Source organism: Gracilinanus agilis, chromosome 5, assembly GCF_016433145.1.
Source record: "Gracilinanus agilis isolate LMUSP501 chromosome 5, AgileGrace, whole genome shotgun sequence".
NCBI classification, from domain to species: Eukaryota; Metazoa; Chordata; class Mammalia; order Didelphimorphia; family Didelphidae; genus Gracilinanus; species Gracilinanus agilis.
The window spans coordinates 88,609,149-88,627,134 of NC_058134.1; the positions used below are offsets into that span (position 1 = coordinate 88,609,149).

Genomic DNA, 17,986 nt, shown 5'->3' on the forward strand with positions numbered 1-17,986 from the left:
GCTTGAAGAAACTCTTTTGAACAGTGCAGGTTAAAACCTTCTCTATAACTTAGTCTTAGGGAATTATCTTGAGCATCAGTTCTTAAACTGCTTGGCCTCAAAACTGTCCAAAGAGCTTTTATTTATGTGTTTTATATCTATCAACACTATCATAATGGAATTTTAAAGTCTTAAATATTATCATGAAAGAGAACTTGTCCTTGCAGACTTCCTGGAAGTGTCCCTGGACCAGACTTTAGAATCTTCTAGACTAGAGCCCTGAGAGGTTATGGGAATAGTCCAGAGAGACACAGGGTATATATATATCAGAAGCAGGACACAGATTGAAGTTTTCATGGCTTTGAAGTTGGCTGTCTATCTACAATGTCCCTTGTTATTTATAATTCTAATTTTAGTAGCTGGCATTTGTGTAATGCCTTATGGTTTGCAAAATACTGTACATGCATTATGATCAAATGAGTTAAGTGCAGTGATTGTACCTATTTTCCAGAAGAAGAAACTGAGTCACAAGGAGATAAAATGATTATCCAGAGATTACCTCCCACCCCAAAATAGCAGGATATTGGTTCATGCTGAGGAATAGCTTTTATATTTACCTGTAAATTATACCCTTTATTAGACTACAAATGGCGATTGTCTAAGTGGAGTACTAGTTTTGAGGAATGGAATAAGAATGATTCATTTTTTTCATTTCAATTTTTGACAGTAAGATCCTCTAAGATACTTCATTGAACTCTAAAAACAGTTATAAAATGAATAGCTTCTATTCCAAGAACCATAACCTGTAAAGGTCCTTTGAATGTTAGGGACTAAGGAAAGTTTTAGAATTTGTGATGAACGTGCTACATGATCTCTCTCTCTTTGACAAGTAGTCTCATCCCCCTAGTCCCCATCAGGTAGAGAGCTGGTAGAGCACTCGTACCATAATTTCTAGGTCTTCTCTTGCTTCAGTACCTTCCTCTTTACTTGAAACCATGCAGTAGGTCATGTAGAGGATGTTAACTCCTCTAACTCTTGTTGACCCCATTTAGCTAATGATTCAAAGTCAAATTTAACTAATATTTATTATGTAGCTCTTCTATGCAGTGCACAGACTAGATGTATAAAAATGAAAACTGTCCTCAAATATTTTATGGGAAGGGTGAGGATAGAGATTCTGGGGGAGGAAAGGTAAGCAAAGGAAAACAGTAATCCATAGATATGTATAATATCAGATAGGAAGTGATTAGAACAAAGAAAAGAGCCAGATCAAATGCTCTAAGAAAATGTCTTACTTATTTCCTGCTTCTACTAATGACCCATTTATGTATATGGGTTGTATCTTTTTAAAGAAAAATTTTAATAGCCCTTACTTTCTCTTAGAATCACTACTATGTATTGGTTCCAAGGCAGGAGAGCAGTAAGGGCTAGGCAATGAGAGTTAAATGACCTGTCCAGGGTCACACAGCTGGAAAGTGTCTGAGGCCAAATTTGAACGAAGGTCCTCCCATCTCCAGGTCTGGCTTTCATTCCACTGAGCTACCCAGCTGCCCCTTATATGCTGTATCTTTCCAACCAGATTGTAACTTCTTTGAGGTTAGTGACCATGTTTTACATTTACTCTCAAGAACAATGTTCTGCATACAGTCACTTAAAGATTGTTTTACATTCAATTTACACTATAACCCTAAAACTTCAAAAGTATGAATTTCCAGTGTTACTGCTGCCACAAGGGTGTTGTTGCTGGCTATTTTGCTGGTCAGCTCCATGCTGACATCACAATACAGTGCCCCTAGACATGTGGCACACTTGCAGAAGGACATTTGGCTCTAGTGGAAAGGAGCCCCAGACACGAAGTCAGGAGACCTGGAGTCCAATTATTGGCTCTGACTCTCTAGCTGGATGATTTGGCAAATCCCTTCACCCTTCTGTACTACATACAGTGTACTCATCTGGAAAATTGGACTAATAGTATTCTAACTGCCTCCCTTACTAGGTAGTGGGGGAGAAAAGCCATTGTGAACTTTAAAGCATTATAGAAGTTAGTACCATTATTATCTAATTAAATTATCCTATTACTGTGTAGGTTTCTTCATATATACAATATAGATATGGTATGTGTGTGTGTGTGTGTATATATATACACACATAGATATGCTGTAATGATCACAGAAAACATGAGTCCAAGTCCTGGCTCTTCCATTTATTTTTCCATGACCCATCCCAACCTCTCCAATCATAGTTTATTGACTGGCACAATGGGATTAATAAAATTTTCCTATCTAGGGTTTCTGTAAGGAAAGCTAGGTGGTTTATTTGTCAATCACGTCCACCTCTTTGTGACCCCATTTGGAGTTTTCTTAGCAAAGACGTTGAAATGGTTTTCCATTTCCTTCTCCATCTTACTTTATAGATGTAAAGTACATCTTTACATCTTTACAGCAAACAAGGTTAAGTCATTTGCCCAGGGTCACACAACTAGTAAATGTGGGGCCAGATTTAAACTCAGGGAGATGAGTCTTTCTGACTCCAAGTCTGGCACTCTAACCACTTTGCCACATGGATGCTCATGGTCAAATGATAAAAAGCTAGATTAACATATGAATTTATTATCACAAATAGCATTTACTCGTGTGTACTACCACCACTAAAAAGGTTAATCGATAAACAGTAGCCTTTACCTAAATTGTCTTTCAGGTTGTAACTATTGGTCATATTTTTCCATTCTATCATCCTTTGCTGTTTTCTGTCACCATCTGTCTAATCTCTTTGTTCAAAAGGAGCTCTGGAAAGAGCACTGAACTCCTTTGAGTGGGCTGTTCTGATGTTCCAGCATGCCACAGTTGAGTCTGTTTCAAGATATTCATAATGTCTACCAACTTGTGGCTGCCCCACTTTAGTTCATAGTCCAATAAAATGTCAGCTCCTTGGGGCATGGATTATCTCACTTTTACATTTGTATCTCCAATGCCACCATAGGGCTTGGCTTGCTTTAGAAGCTTTTTAATGTTTTGTTGTGGTGGTTGAGCTCCTACTCTCCACATATGTCCAATATGGTGGAATATTGTTGTTACCGAAGTACTGGTTGATTTTCCACGTTGCAGGAGCTCATTGATAAGCATCCTGCCTTATCATTTTTTTAATTGATCCATTTTGTCTTCACATTACATTAATTTCTAATGTAGCTTCTCCTAACAACACCACTGCTTCTCGAGCCTTCTCTTATAACAGAGACTAAAAAAAAAAACAAAAAAAAAAACAGTTCAGTTCAGCAAAATCATTCAACACATCAGCCTAATCTGCCAGCTCATGCAATGTTGCCTATCCATAGTTCTCACCTCTCCAGTGAAGGGCAGAAGGAGCATTTTCTCATCTCAGATCCAGACTTAGCCCTAATCATTTACCATTAAGAATTATTTCCAGGTACTGGTGATGAAAGTAAACATTGTAGAGATCTTTACTGGGAATGAGAATTCTTAACATCTGGGCATCCCAATTATCTTTTAGTGTCCAGAAGGAAAAAATGGCATTCTTTTCCTATCTACCTGTGGGCTGAATGTGTGTTGCCTTGTCACTGGAAAGGGACGGTTAGGAAGTTTGGGGGTTTTTCTTCCTAAGAAAAAAATTTTGAGTGATTGCAGCCAAGAGAACAGTTTACACAATGTCCACAATTATGTAAGGAAAAAAAAAGAAGGAAATCAGAACCCTAATCAGGGACTAATCATGATTTTAATGAATTGAAGCATGCTTCCCTCCTCTTAATGCAGACAGGGTTGTCTTTGGTGTGGAATAAGGCATACGTTTTCAGATAAAGCCAATGTATTTATTGCGTTTATTTCTTTTTCTTGGTTTTTTTTGGGGGGTGGAGGGGGACAGGGAGGGTTTGGAAGAATAAGGTATAGAGGTGGGAAAAGTGAAAAAATGGACATCTCGGTGGAGGATAGAGATCCAGGCCTGAAGTGAAGAGGTCCCAGATTCGAAACCAGCCTCAGACACTTCCTAACTATGTGACCCTGGACAATTCACTTAACCCCAATTACCTAGCCCCTACTACTCTTCTGCCTTGGAACCAATACTTATTATCCATTCTAAGAATGAAGGTAAAAGTTTAAAAAAAAGTGACACAAGAATTTTTTAAGTGTATCAGTAAAAAACAATTCTTTTTAAAAAATTTTCTTCATTTTATTCCAGTAACAAATCTACACATAAGTTCTCCAAGGTTACATGCAATTATTTTTTAATCCTGTGACCCTCATTAACTAATCATAAAAACAAAAACAAAAAATAGCCTAAATATAGAGATGATTCCTTTATAAAAATTGATGTTCTGATGAAAGATAAGAAGGTACACTGTCTTCTAGAAAGGTATTCCCTATTTTGAATAGTAGCTTTTAAGTACCTATTTTCTAATAATATTTGTTAGCACTCTCCAATCTTTCAATGCTTGTTGTATCTGCACTCACCGATGAATTTCATGTGTCATGCAGCCTTATTTGGGGCTATGTATATTTAACACTAGCCTATACCACTTTTTGGCACCCCAATACAAAATCCAAAAGTCTTTGGATTTCAAAAGAAAAAACAATTTAATCTTAAAATTGAAGCTATGAAGTGTTTCTCCATCCACCTACTTGCTGAATAAGAATAGAGATAAAACTTTTTTCTTTTTCTCTAAACAAGCTCCATAAGATGATGTGGCAAAGAAAAGTGGAAATCTGCACTGTGTGGCCATTCTAAAGGTCTTATGACTTCTGGCATCTGGAAAACCCATTGTGAGATCAGGTGCTCCATTCGGAGAGGCTTAGGACAGGGACCTTACCCCACCACCACCACCAAAAAAAAGCATAAATTCAAGTACAGAGTTTTTTTTTCTGGAATCCACAGTGAGAAGGTGAACAGTCAGGGCCAGCTCTTGGAAGGGAAGGTGGCTGGCCATTCATGGCTGGTGCTTTCTCTCTCTCTGAACCACTTTTTATAATTTAATTATTACAATAATTGTAAATTAAGATACACTCTCCAGAGAGTTCTAATGATAACAGGGCCATGCTCTAACTACAGATAATATGAAAATGGTTTCTATATTTAGACAGATTTCTTCTGGCACCCACAGTTGATAACCATTTGTCATGGACAACTTCAGTGCATATTATTAAGAGGTTATACCAAAGGGAAGAGTCAAGAGATCTTATTGAATTGGGAAAGATCACTGCATTGGTCTCCTCCCCAGTGAATGTACTTAGCATCCATATCACAAACAATGTTCCACCAACCAAACAAGTAGATATTTATCTGGATGTACCCCCAGATAAAGAGAAGCAACTTGTCAGTGAGAAGAAAAGCATTTTAATTTCTACTATTGTATGGATTTTTACCATCATCTGGATTGTTCCTGATGTTTATTAGCAATACTAATTTATCAAAATGTGTCTTCAGTGTGGTTCAGTTTAGAACTTATAACAAAAGGAACCCTTTCAGAGAGTTCCAAAGCAACATCTTTGTTATTGATGCATTCATTTTAAGATACAAACTCCAATTAAGTCATAGTTAACCCCCTGCAAATTGTGAGATTTCTAAATAGTTATAAATAGCATAAAAGAGTCATTGTGATTGATAATACCTTAAACTTTACACATTAGTTCGTCATTTGTTAAAAGAAGAGATTAATGCCCATGTTATGCATTTATTTGAGCTGAGTTTTTTTTTTGTTACCATTGAATGTTGACTTCTTTTGTATAATTGTACGCATTTTGCATATTTTTCTTTTGGCTCTTCTATTTTCATTCAACATCACTTCATACAAATGAATTCTTTACATTCTTTATGATGCAGTCATATTGTACCACTTTTATATACCACTTTTTGTTCAGCCATTCCCCAGTCATTAAGCATACAGTTTCTTTCTAGCTCTTTGGTATTTCAAACATTGCCTTTAGGGATATTTTGTGGAGATGAGTCTTTACTTTCTATTAATATAATAAAATAATAATAATAAAACTCATAGTGGAATCCTTGGATCACAAGTTTGAATGAGTACAAAGTCCCTTGAGATAAATAAATCTCGGCTCCAAGGATCGATATGGACTGTGGTCAGGTAACATTAAAAGATACTCTTATTTGGGGACAGAGGATAGAGAGGACCTGGGTTCATATCTGACCTCAGACATTCCTGGATGTATGAACCTGAGGAAATCACTTACCTGTGTTTGCCTAGCCCTTGCCCTTCTGTCTTAGAGTTGTTACTACCACAGAAAGTAAGAATTATTAAGAAAAAAAAAAGATACTATTATCCTTTTTACAATTCACCAACATTTTAAGGACCTTCTCTTTCCAATAATGGTGGCAGTCATGCCTATAAAGGCCTGCTGAGTACTCTGATGCCTTACTTATGATGATATCTAGAGGCATTATATTTGCAGAATTATATGATAGATGAAGTTATTTTTCTACTTCTAATAACTAAGCCTGCTTGTATAAGAGCTAATATTGATTTGCACTATATAGCACAGTACAGTGTCAAGAATACTGCTTTGGAGTCAAAAAGTCTGGGTTTGAATCCCACTTCTGACATTTTCTATCTTGGGGATGTTTGACAAGTCATTTACCTTCCCATGCTTTCTTCCTCCTTATCTGTAAAATAAAGGAATTCTATATCCAGCTCCAGATCCATGAGCCTATTAATGAATCAAGTTTAGTTATCAGCATAGTTTTAGGAAGCACACAGTTTTATATAAGGATTTTGGTTTTTATTGTTTCTGGTAGGTCTTTGTGGAAGTAAATATAGTGTCATTAATGACTCAGGGTTAACTTCATATCATTTGGCAAGATAGAGTCGGTCTCTCAGTAATCAATCAATATTTATTATATGCCATCTATATAAGACTGGCACTCAGCTAAGTGCTGTGGATACATAAAGGGTCAAAAAATAGTGTCTATGCTCAGAAAACTCAGTCCAATGGAGGAGATAACATGCAAACAAAAATTTACAGGCAAGCTATTTAAGATAAATAGAAAATAATTAACAGAGGGAAGGCACTAGAATTAATAGGGGTTGTAAAAGGTTCCTGCAGAAGATGGGATTTTAACAGGGAGTTAAAGAAAGTCAAGGAAGCAAGGCAGAAATGGCAAAAATGAAGCATCACCATGTTTATATATATGAACATATATACATATGTATATTTTTAAGTCATTATAAATGTATGGTCACTGAAAATTCCTTCCTTTTCCCCATGCAGTCTTCTGAGATCTCCCTTCTTTTCTCTCTTCATAATTTCTTAATCAAAATGTTTATTGAATGCACATTATTTGTAAGATATTTTTCTTCATTCAGTAGAAGCTACAATAAGATACAGTCTCCACCTACTAGGAATTAACAAACCAATTGAAGAGGCAAAATATTTGTTTGAAAAGATAACTAACAACAACGAACCATATTAGAAATCCTAAATGAATAAATTGATCTAAGACTTAGAACTGGAAGGGATGCAAATGGCCATATAGTCCAAAACTCTCATTTTACAAATGAGACCCAAATAGCTTGTCATTTAGCCAAGGGTACACAACAAGGAGCAAACATCAGAGATAGATGGGGTGGTATCCTAGGAATTCAGAGAGGTCCCTGTGAACTTATTCATCATGTGTTGGGGGGGGGTGTTGTTCTTCCTGTGATATGCCTATTCCTTTTTCCCTTCCTTTAAATTTTAATTTGGAATTTCATTACAAAAAGCTAACTCATAAAGTTATTGGACTAGATGGAAGACAGGATGATTTGCATGCATGATTTTTAATGAGAATTCACAGATTTACCTATTGAAGTAGACTCCTGGCAAACAATTACAATGCCAAGATCTAGCCCAGAGCATTCTAAATCATCTCTCTTAAAATACTTTCAAGTCAATGCCTGAAATGTGTGTGGAAAATGGGGGGAAGATAATTCCTTATAGAAAATAGGAGGGGACAAGACACAATAATTCAAGTACAGGATTGGCCTGGTTTTATAAGCTTGATTTTTTTTTTGCCTTGTTCAAATTGGTTCATCTTTCAGGGCAGGCTCTGATGAAGAATTTTTCAGAATCTCAGATTAAGATGCAGCCTCTCATTCACTGGTCCTCATAAAATTTCTATGAAATGAGTAGGGACCACATAGTCTTGTTTTGTAGGCTGAATAAGTAAATGAATAAATGAATGAATGAATAGCTGAATCCTAGCAAGCCTAAATGATTTGTCCAAGTGGCAGAGCCAGACCAGGAACTAAATAACTGTTTCAGACTCAAGTCTGGCCTAATGATTTACCCATTAGACCAAGTAATTCCCAGGCCTGGTTTTGTGACACCATCGCCCCTCCCCTTCCACCCTAACTCCCCTTTTCTTTCTTCCAAGAAATCTCCAATTGTCTCAAGTGCAAAATTTTTAGATATCCAAAACGAAATTGATTCCAACTTTAAAAAATACTAAATATATGATATCAATATGCTGTGCATTTCAGTATTCGTTTTTATTTATCATTGTATATTGTATAAAAATATACAAAATAAATTGTGGACTCCACCATCTTTCCTCTCCCCCCCCCCCAAATGAGAGAATGGTGCCCCAGACTCAGACAAATGACCACTGGTGATCCCAACCAAACAACACTTCAGCGGTGCTCCATGGAGTGATTAGCACCATTGTAAGCAGAAAAGACCCAAATCTCAGGCTCAGGTGCAAGTCTCCCCAGCTAGCGGACGGGAAGGTCACCACAGGGCATTGTCATTACAATCAGTTTCCCCAACTTCTGGGGCAGCTCCTTCCTTTCTCCATTAGAGAGTCCAGCTGGCATGCCTCTCGCAGAGCCCAGTGAGGGTGGGAGCTGCTTTCTCTGCTGCTGGTTTGCTTACAAAGCGCCGGGGGCCAGCCCTCGCCTCTTGTGGCCTGCCCTTTTGTTGATGAGTAGCCTCAGGAAGGCCCACTTTCTGCAGCCTGAGACCTCACTAAGTGCCTATTCAGCTCTCGGAGGAGGGGAGGGGGCTCGTCTCCAGCCGCCATAGAGCACATTTAAAACGGGCGCCAGCTCCCAGATCCAGGAAATCGCCGAGCCGTAATTCTTCCCCTCCGTCCCTTCCATGGTGCCCCCCCACCCACCACCATCTTGTTTTCCTATAGTGACCCTGCCCGTTATGGAGTTCCCTCAGACAATGAGGAGCAGTGCTATCACAAGTGCCTAAAGTTGTCTGTATTGAAAATATTTATAATGAAAGCTGGGCTCCCGTGAGTCCCGGTAAAGCAGCCAGAACTCCTGCTCTTTTATGCCAGCCTTCTGTGGAGCCCTGAACAATGAGACCCTGGTGAAGCCCTTGAGAAAAGGGTGCCCACTTCTGAGCAAAATACAAGTCAGTGGCTTTGATGTACCCAGACGTCCCCAGCCTTTGCAAATGGTGTCTGAAAGCCTGAATTTTGTGGCAGTGTTTGCGAAGCGGAGGAAGAGAAAGGAGGAGGACCGCTGACCAGTTTTGGTTTTTTTCCCTGTCTGGAATATTTTAAACTCACTTCCTGGCATCCTCAGAGTTTCTTTTCTCTTTGTAAGAGGCCAAGGTCATTTAGTTCATGGTATTTTTATATCACTTTTCACATCCAAGTAATCACTTCTTTTGTCATCGAGGAGGGTGATTTGGCAGTGAAGAACAACATTCCTTTTAAAACCATTTCATATTGGGCATACATAAAACCGAATCCACATTCCTTTCCTCCCATCCGAGCCCCTCTCCCTGATGAAAAGGGAGCTCAGGAACAGCATCATAGGATCATTGATTTATATATATCTTTTTTTTTTTCCAGCAAGAGGGCAGGGGTCAGTGGATTTGTATGAGGAAGGCATTTTGTTAACGTCAGAGTCTTTCATACATGCTGGTTTTGTCACCCTGGATCAGTGTGTTCACTTCTCATTTCTTCAGACAGTTTTCTAAAATTATAAATTGCAGAAAAGGTATCAACCTACACTGGGTAGAATTTCCCCATTCAAGAGTTCCTTGTATCAGTGAAATCAATACTTTTATTTTCATATATGTCAAATCTAATCTCTAATACCATCAGGGAGGTAGGTGGTCTCCACAGGCTCCCAAGAGGAATTTTATCATAACAGATTGTTCCTTCTGTACCTTAGAAAACCTGCTTTGGTGCCAAACTCTCCCTCTAACACACTGTCTATATGTCTCTGGACACGGTACTTATTTTCTTGGAACCCCCAAGAAACTCTAAAAATTGTACATTTCAGAGAAGTTGCCCATTGCACTGATGGAGCAAATTGTAATACTTCAAGTTTCTTGCTAAAAAAAAAATTCTACCACTTTCTACATTTGCAAACTTTTCCAAGACTAAAAAATAAGCAAGTTTTCTGAGAATGGAAGAAAAATGAATTTTTTTTAAAAAGTTCATATATTTCCAACCATGATTTCCCAAACTCATATTTACCCCTTGCTGACCCATTTCTCTTGGAAGCCAACAAGCAAAGGCAGGCTCTCCTGTTAAACTGCCATCAGGGTTGGAGATAAAGGTAAAAAGTGCACTACCATTGCTAACACTTGCTTCTGGAGTCCCCTGGGCCCAAGCTGTCTTTATTTTTTAAGGTAAAAAAAATTAAATGTGTTTCTGCATTGTAACACCAAAAAACCTTTCAGTGAAAGAAAAAACTACTTTTTTTCAGGGTTTTTGTCCATGTAGGTTTTCAGGAAGCACTTTTCTAAGAGGAGAGAAATAAAAATGACTAGACCCTACAAAAAGCAAAAGGAGAGGAAGAAAGGAATCTTTTAGGGTTTTGTATATCCCTTATGAATGTCACCAAATGTCGTTTTACCTTGCCTGAGCAAGCCAATTTTTCTGACCTTATGTTTACTTTCTCCATGATTTTTCCCTTAAAATGCCAACTACCAGAAGTTTCTAAAACACACGCACAGAGAGAGAGAGAGAGAGAGAGAGAGAGAGAGAGAGAGAGAGAGAGAGAGAGAGAGAATGAGAATACTCAGGGTTATCCCAAAATTAGAGTTTAATAGCTTGACAACTATACTGTGATTTTTGGGACACTGTATTATAAAAGGAAGGCTGCTGGTAATACTGAGGGACCTTTTCTTTCTTAAAATTGATATAATAGGTGACTGGAATAAGTAGGCTACAGATTATATAGATAGAGGATTACTTTAAGCCCCCAAAAAAGTGGGTGGCTACAATATTACGTAAATAGTTTCTATTTGTAAAAAATGTTGATTTTTTTCCTGATTCTATTTCCTTCTCTTCTTTATTGCGTCTTCCTCCTTTCCATTTAAAAATAAGGTTTCTCTACTCTTTAGGCTTCTGCCCTTTATAGTTTATACAAAGTTGAGTAAAAGTGGTTGTTCTTAGTGTTATTTATCATATATCAATGATGCTTGAAGTCTTTTGTAAAATATGTTCCAACGAGGGAATAGGGGAGAACGCTCCCCAGTGGAAGACTCATTTCACCCACTCATATCTTCAATATTACTTTTGACCTGGACAACAAGAAGTGGCTGTACTGATAATCAAAACAGCTAGAGCATATCAGTTAAGACTTGAAGCCCAAACCTTCCTGACTCCTTGGCCAAACTTATAGTCACTCAATCTTCCCTTTCATTTTGGTCCCAAGGAATCTATGACTTGAGTGCAAAAGATTGTCCCCATACACAGCACAGATTAAGACCTATTCACCATATTCACAGTCAAAGTAAAAACCATCTGACTTCCAGAGTTCCAAGGAAAAAATGTGTGTTCTTTTTCCCTTTCTGCTTTCTTATTCTTCCTCTATCCACTTAAATTAGAAGGACCAGAGAGAAAACAAGGAGAGAGCAGGTAAAAGAATAAAAACTTCTGCCTAATAATATGTGGGAAAAAATTATTTGAGAAAATATTTCAAGGAAAAGAGGTCTGTTATGGTATATACTACATTACCTAAGAGAGAACAGCATTGACAGCATTCATTATTAAAACAGCATAACATGCAGGCAGATGGAAGTACTGAGCAGAAATCTAATTATGTCCTTTTTTTTCCCTTTCCATTGGATTTGCTTGCAGATGATCATTCCAGGATACTTTTGAAATCTGAAAATAGCCACAACAATTCTGACTACATCAATGCAAGTCCCATTGTAAGTATGTAAATTGATCATAAGTCAACTCTTGGCCTTTCTTCAGGTCGCATTAATAGAACCAGAACATCAGTTTTGTTTTAGTTTAGAAAAATAGCCACAGCTGTTTTTCCAGGACAGGGTAAGTAAAAAAAAAAAAAAATCCTGACCTGCTGTAGAAGTTCTGCTCAGATCCTATTAATGGACAGGAATTTCTAGCTTGGTTAAAGTAGATTCAAGGTTTAAACAATAAACTTATTGGACAATGAAATCAGTGAATGGTGAAATATCAGGAAACTATTAAAAGAACCTGTGGGGGATGGAGTCTCCATTATTGTATGTGTCTTTTTCTGAATTGCCTGCCCTCTTTTCCTTCAGTAGAAAGGGAAGGAAAATGTCTCAGAAGGCAAAACTATCATATTTTTAAATGGTCAATGGCTCCATGAAAAATTTAGAATTATGAATTAATTCCATTTAGGCTTTTCCAGTAGGGGAAGACTTTCTTTTTAAGAAAAAGAGACTGTTTCCTGATTGTGTCCTAATTGGAGGAATCGAGTCTTACAATTGTAGTGAAGATTTCAAGTACTGTCTATTTTGTGGGGGGAAGAAATTGACATGGCAATTTCTTATAAACCACTTGGCCCAAGACCCCACTGAATAGTAAGTATTTCTGTCTTTCAGAAATGCCTTACCCACCCACTTCTAATGTGGGCACCATTCTGCCATTCTGTTGATTATTTTGTTTTTCTCTGTGGACTGTGGTTTGCCAGATAAGGTTGAAAAAGGGGCTATCTGGCCAATCTTAACTCAACAAAATAGGGGGGGAATTGGAAGGAGGAAGGAAAAGGGTGAAAAGTCAGGCTTCAAGGGGTAACTCAGGCAGATTTTTCAAAACTGAATGCGATGAATATGATTGCAGATGGAAAAGAAGATAAGCTGTTATCTATAAGTAAAGAAACTGCCAGAAGACAGGTTTTTAAAAGGGTGTACTTAGTGGCATTTTAAACTGAAGGCCTGAGCTGTGGGAATGTGTTATCTATGTGTCAAGGTAGGGGAAATTTTGCTTGCTGTGGTTTCCTGCCCCTCTTAAAGGATTTTCTTTAAATTTGGTGTCTGTGGGAAGCAAGGTGACAGGAATCTTTCTGAAGATTACAAAGTTATGATGGTTCAGATGCTTGCCACTTGAGATCATAGTAAAAAGAAAGTACTTGGCCACTCGAGTTAGGAGGCTGAGATTCTAAGTAGAAAGCATGAAGAAGTTACAGAAAGTTTATATACCTGCCTGGCAAAATTCACTTACCCAGTAAATTGTCTTAGAATTAAAACAATGCTGCTTTGTTTCTATGGAGCAGCCTTTTAGATCAGAGCCAGAAGCACTTTGCAAGGGACAACTTAGGGTTTTGTCTGTTTTAATCAAGTAAGCCCTAGATCTTATCACATGATTCATTTTTCACAGAATCAGAACTGGGGAAAGAAGGGAACCCCTCTGATCCTCAGAAATCTGGATCTATGAAATTGACTAGTTGTATGACCTAAGACAAGGGGCAATTTGGTAAGGTCTACAGACTCCTTCACAGAATAATATATTTAAATACATTAAATAAAATATATAAATTTACAAAGGGAAAAAACTATAGTTCTTCCTTCTACATCATGGGGATTAGAGGAGCAGCACCCCTGCAATTTTGGAAAAGCCATGTAAAACTTTTTGGCTCTCCCTTTATACAAGAAAAGTCTGAATTTTTTTTCTTTAAGTGTTTCAATACTTTATTGTAAATTTTGGGTCAAGTATGCATTTCTGAGATTCTAAAATTTTTCTGTGTTGTCTGCTCATCTCCACATGTCATCTGTAGCTTCTGCAAAACTCCCCCTAAATTTCCATTTAATTTCTTATGCCAACCTGCAAGATATGGAACCAGTGATGGGGAAAGTTGCTACTGAATATTAAAATAGTTATCCAAAAAATTATTTTACAGTATTGTGCATTTTGTTAAGAATGCCTGGCTGCTGAAGTCTCTTCCTATTCTAAATCTATATTTGGGATGGAGGTGGGGGAACCAATTACCATTGTAGAAACCCCACTGCAGAAGAAAAGCTACTGATTGGTAATGAATATTCTTGAAGAGTAACCTGGGATGCTAAAAGAACAAGAGATGCAAGCAGGATCAAGTGACTTGCCCAGGGTCACACAACTAATGTGTCAGAGGCTAGATTTGAACTCAGGAAGATGAGTCTTCTTGATTCCAAACCTAGTAATCTATCCACCTGACTGCTCATAAATGATTCCTATTTGCTAGTGATTAAATCCTATTCCTTGGTTCAGAACAGGCACATAGAAAAAAAAAACCTGCCTATATGACAAAGCCACATGATTAGATCTTTAGCACCCCCAATACCACCTTCAATACCACCATAATTAAAAATGGGCTTTATACTATTGAGCCTACAATTAGAATAGATACAGTTAGAATCATACAGGAAGAGAGTGAGTGGCAATAACAATAGTAACAGTAATAATAATTGTGGAAGTTGTTTATACTAATCTATAGGTCTTATTTAAAGGACTTCATCTGCACCTTGATTCTCACCTAATTAAAATGTAAATTTAAAAAGAAAAAAAGTTGATTTAATAGTTGAAAAGTTGATCACAGATTTTGTCAAAATTACTTCAGCTACTGAATATATCCCACCACAACCCCAGCCATAGCCCAGATCATTTTAAAAAGAAAGGGGAGAAATTAGTTGGATAGTTTTGATTTCTTTGCTCCTGGAAAAAAATAATCAAGTTTAGTTTCATTTATATTTTCAAAATTGCCATTTTGGGGACACTTAATCGGTTTTTCTCATTTACTGCAATGGGATATGATTAGGATTTTTTAAAGTTATTTGTGGCTTAAAAATATAGCTCATATGTTTACCACTCTGTCTTCTTATTTTAATAACCTCAGTAATGATCAGAATTTCCTGGTGGTATTTTGGTTATTAGGCCTAGGAATATTGGATTATACAAGAATATGTTTTTTTCATTATGTCAGCAAGGTGAGTGTTAATAACACAAGACCAGGATTGACTGAATTGAAAGAAAAGAGCAGTTTTATTCCCACCCATCCACCCCCTCCCCCTTGGAGCCTGAGACATCTCAGGAGAATAGAGTAAAAAAAAAAGCAATTATTTTCAAATTTAGAAAGAATTGAGTTACATCATCTTATTTGTGACTAAGCTATCTCCATATTATTGAGCCAGGGGCCCAGCTTCCAGATGTTTGAGCTGATCCAGCCCTCCCTTAAATCTAAATAACAATGATATTTGCTAAAGGGAGGCAGCCACCCACATATATTCATATATGCTCACACATATGTTTGTGTTTGGTTTGCATGTCTATTCTTTCCTGTTATACCTAGTCTCAATTTTGTTAAAATCAAAAACTGATCTGTTAGTCCCTAGGTCAGTGACTATTGGGAGCACAAGGGATTCCATAGAATGATTTCATGAATTTTTTAAAATTTCATATGATAAGCAAACGTTCTGGATACCTTTTAAATTCTGGGTTGTAAGAATGAGCTAGAGGATACCAACTTTCCCTCCTCTCTCAGAAATCACTGAAAGTACAATGATAATAACTCTGCTACCAGCAGTTGAATGAAAGGCTTGCAATTATAGCACAAGGAGACCCTGACTGTGCAGAATAAAACTACGATAATTACATCTGTCATATTTGTACTTAGTCCTCATTAAATTTCAGGGAAATCATCCAGTAGTAAATAATGTGCAATCTTTGCTTTTAAATCAGAGGTCATGAAAGTAAATGGGAATTCTGTTTCCCCTCATAGGGTGTCTGAGAGAGAAACCCATCAACTACATTTAAAAACTCAGCTTGCTTATTATTGAAGACACCAGACTGAGGAATGTTATTAATATGACAGTTTGTTCCAACACAGCATACAGATTTTTTTAACCTAGAACAATTCTGAAAATTTTGATGACATCTAAAAATGGAATTACTTCTTTATTATCTCATTTATTTGGAGAAAAAGTGTTTAAAATTTCAATTTCAAAGTCATTTAACACATTCAAATGGAGACCAGTTTTCCATAACATAGAGACAAAAGTGATTTATAAGACCTTCTTGAGGTTCTTCTAGATTTGTGTTTCAGTAAAAGAGTGTTGTTCTTTCCTAAGAACAGTTATATGCATATATATGAAAATGAGATAATAGCACTCTGCAAACAACAAAGTGCTATATAAATGTCAGTTATTGTTATTATTGCCATATTCAACTATATATGTGAGTGCTAGATGAAGATGACTTAAAACCACTTTTATTTTTTTAATATACTTTTAAGAAACTGTTTTCCCTTCTGTGCCTTACATAATAGTAAAGTGCATATTGCTGGGAAGTTGAAATCAAAGTGTAAGAAGGAAAGGGGCCTATAGAAAAATGAGAATTTTGTTCTTTCCACGATGTATACAATTTGGTTGTTTTAAGTCGTGTCTGACTCTTCGTGGCTCTACTTGGGGTTTTCTGAGCAAAGATACTGGCTGGAGTTGCTTGTCATTTCCTTCTTGAGGAAACTGAGGCAAACAGGGTTAAGTGACCCATCTAGTAAGTGTCAGAGGCCAAATTTGAACGCATGAAGATGAGTCTTCCAGGGCCAGCGCTCTATCACTGCGCCACCTAGCCGCCCCTCACTTTTATCTAAGCTATACGTAACAGAAGCTGATCATTTAGTGTCTACTTGATTGAAGTCAGAATTTAAGAATATTGCTCATTTGTCTTCTCATTTATCATCAGTATAAAGCTCTTCAACCAGAAAGCATTCTCAGATGGTTCCAAGCTTTGGAATATGAACAATATGGATAAAGGAGAAGCAACAGTGTTGAGAAAATTGTTTCCAAGTTCTCTTCTTAGAGATTATAGTTTCTTGGGGAAACTAAATAGCACTGTGGATAGCCTGCCAGACCCAGAGTCAGGAGGACCTGGATTCAAGTCTGGCCTCAGACACTTCTTAGCTGTGCCATTTAACTCCAATTGCCCAGCCCTTGCTACTCTTCCGTTTTAGAACTGATACTAAGACAGATGATAAAACTTTTAAAAAGAGAGAGATTATAGTTTCTCTAGTCAAAATCAAGCAATGACAGTTCTTTTTTTTAATTGCTATTCTACCATTTGAGGTGTGTAACGGGATCCTAACAGAACAAAACAAACCTATGCACTTTCCAAAGGCTTTAAGAATTAACCTTCCTTGGATTTTATTTGATTTTTGCTACCTCTTAGGAATGCAAGCCTCCTCATGAGTAAAGGATTCAGCTGAAACAAATGGTTTTCTTTTGGGGACCAGGGGGACAGGAATATTCATAGCAAAAGCAAAATTATATTCTATAATTACACTTGGGTTGCGATGATCTTTAATCCTTTTTTCACATGAAATCACAAAACCACCTCTAAGGATGGTTCACTGTGATACTGACTTGTCTGCTATGGCAATGTTGCAGTGAAAATTTCCATTATAAGAGAAAATGTTTAATAATTGCATCACTTTCCTGCTCCAAATGCACCATTCACTTAGTGCTGTGAGAAAGCATGGAAACTTGGAGCTCACAGAAACAAAGTCTTTTCACCCTATGCAGCTAATTCACTGACAGAAACTTAGAGCAGGCTTTAGAGCTTATACAGACCAGATGTCTTTTTTTCTTAACAAATTGACATATATTTTATTGATGATTTCATTATCAGACCTAGAATAGGGTATTTGTGTGTGTGAAAGAGAGACAGAGAGAGAATAGAGATGGAGAAAGAGAGAGAAGAGAAAGAGTGAGACAGAGACAGAGACAGACAGAAGAGAAAGAGAAAAAAGAGAAAGAAAGAGACAAATAGAGAGAAGAGAGAAAGAAGAAAGAAG

The 17,986-nt window shown here is 37.2% G+C and overlaps 1 protein-coding gene across 1 annotated transcript in view; it reads left to right on the top strand.

Moving 5' to 3' along the window:
• Nucleotides 1–17,986, top strand: part of PTPRN2 (protein tyrosine phosphatase receptor type N2) — a 1,449,868-nt gene that overhangs the window by 1,368,542 nt on the left and 63,340 nt on the right. The window contains exon 16 of the mRNA XM_044678956.1: nucleotides 12,034–12,107. Coding sequence (XP_044534891.1) covers nucleotides 12,034–12,107 — 74 coding nt within the window. The remainder of the gene's footprint in view (nucleotides 1–12,033; nucleotides 12,108–17,986) is intronic.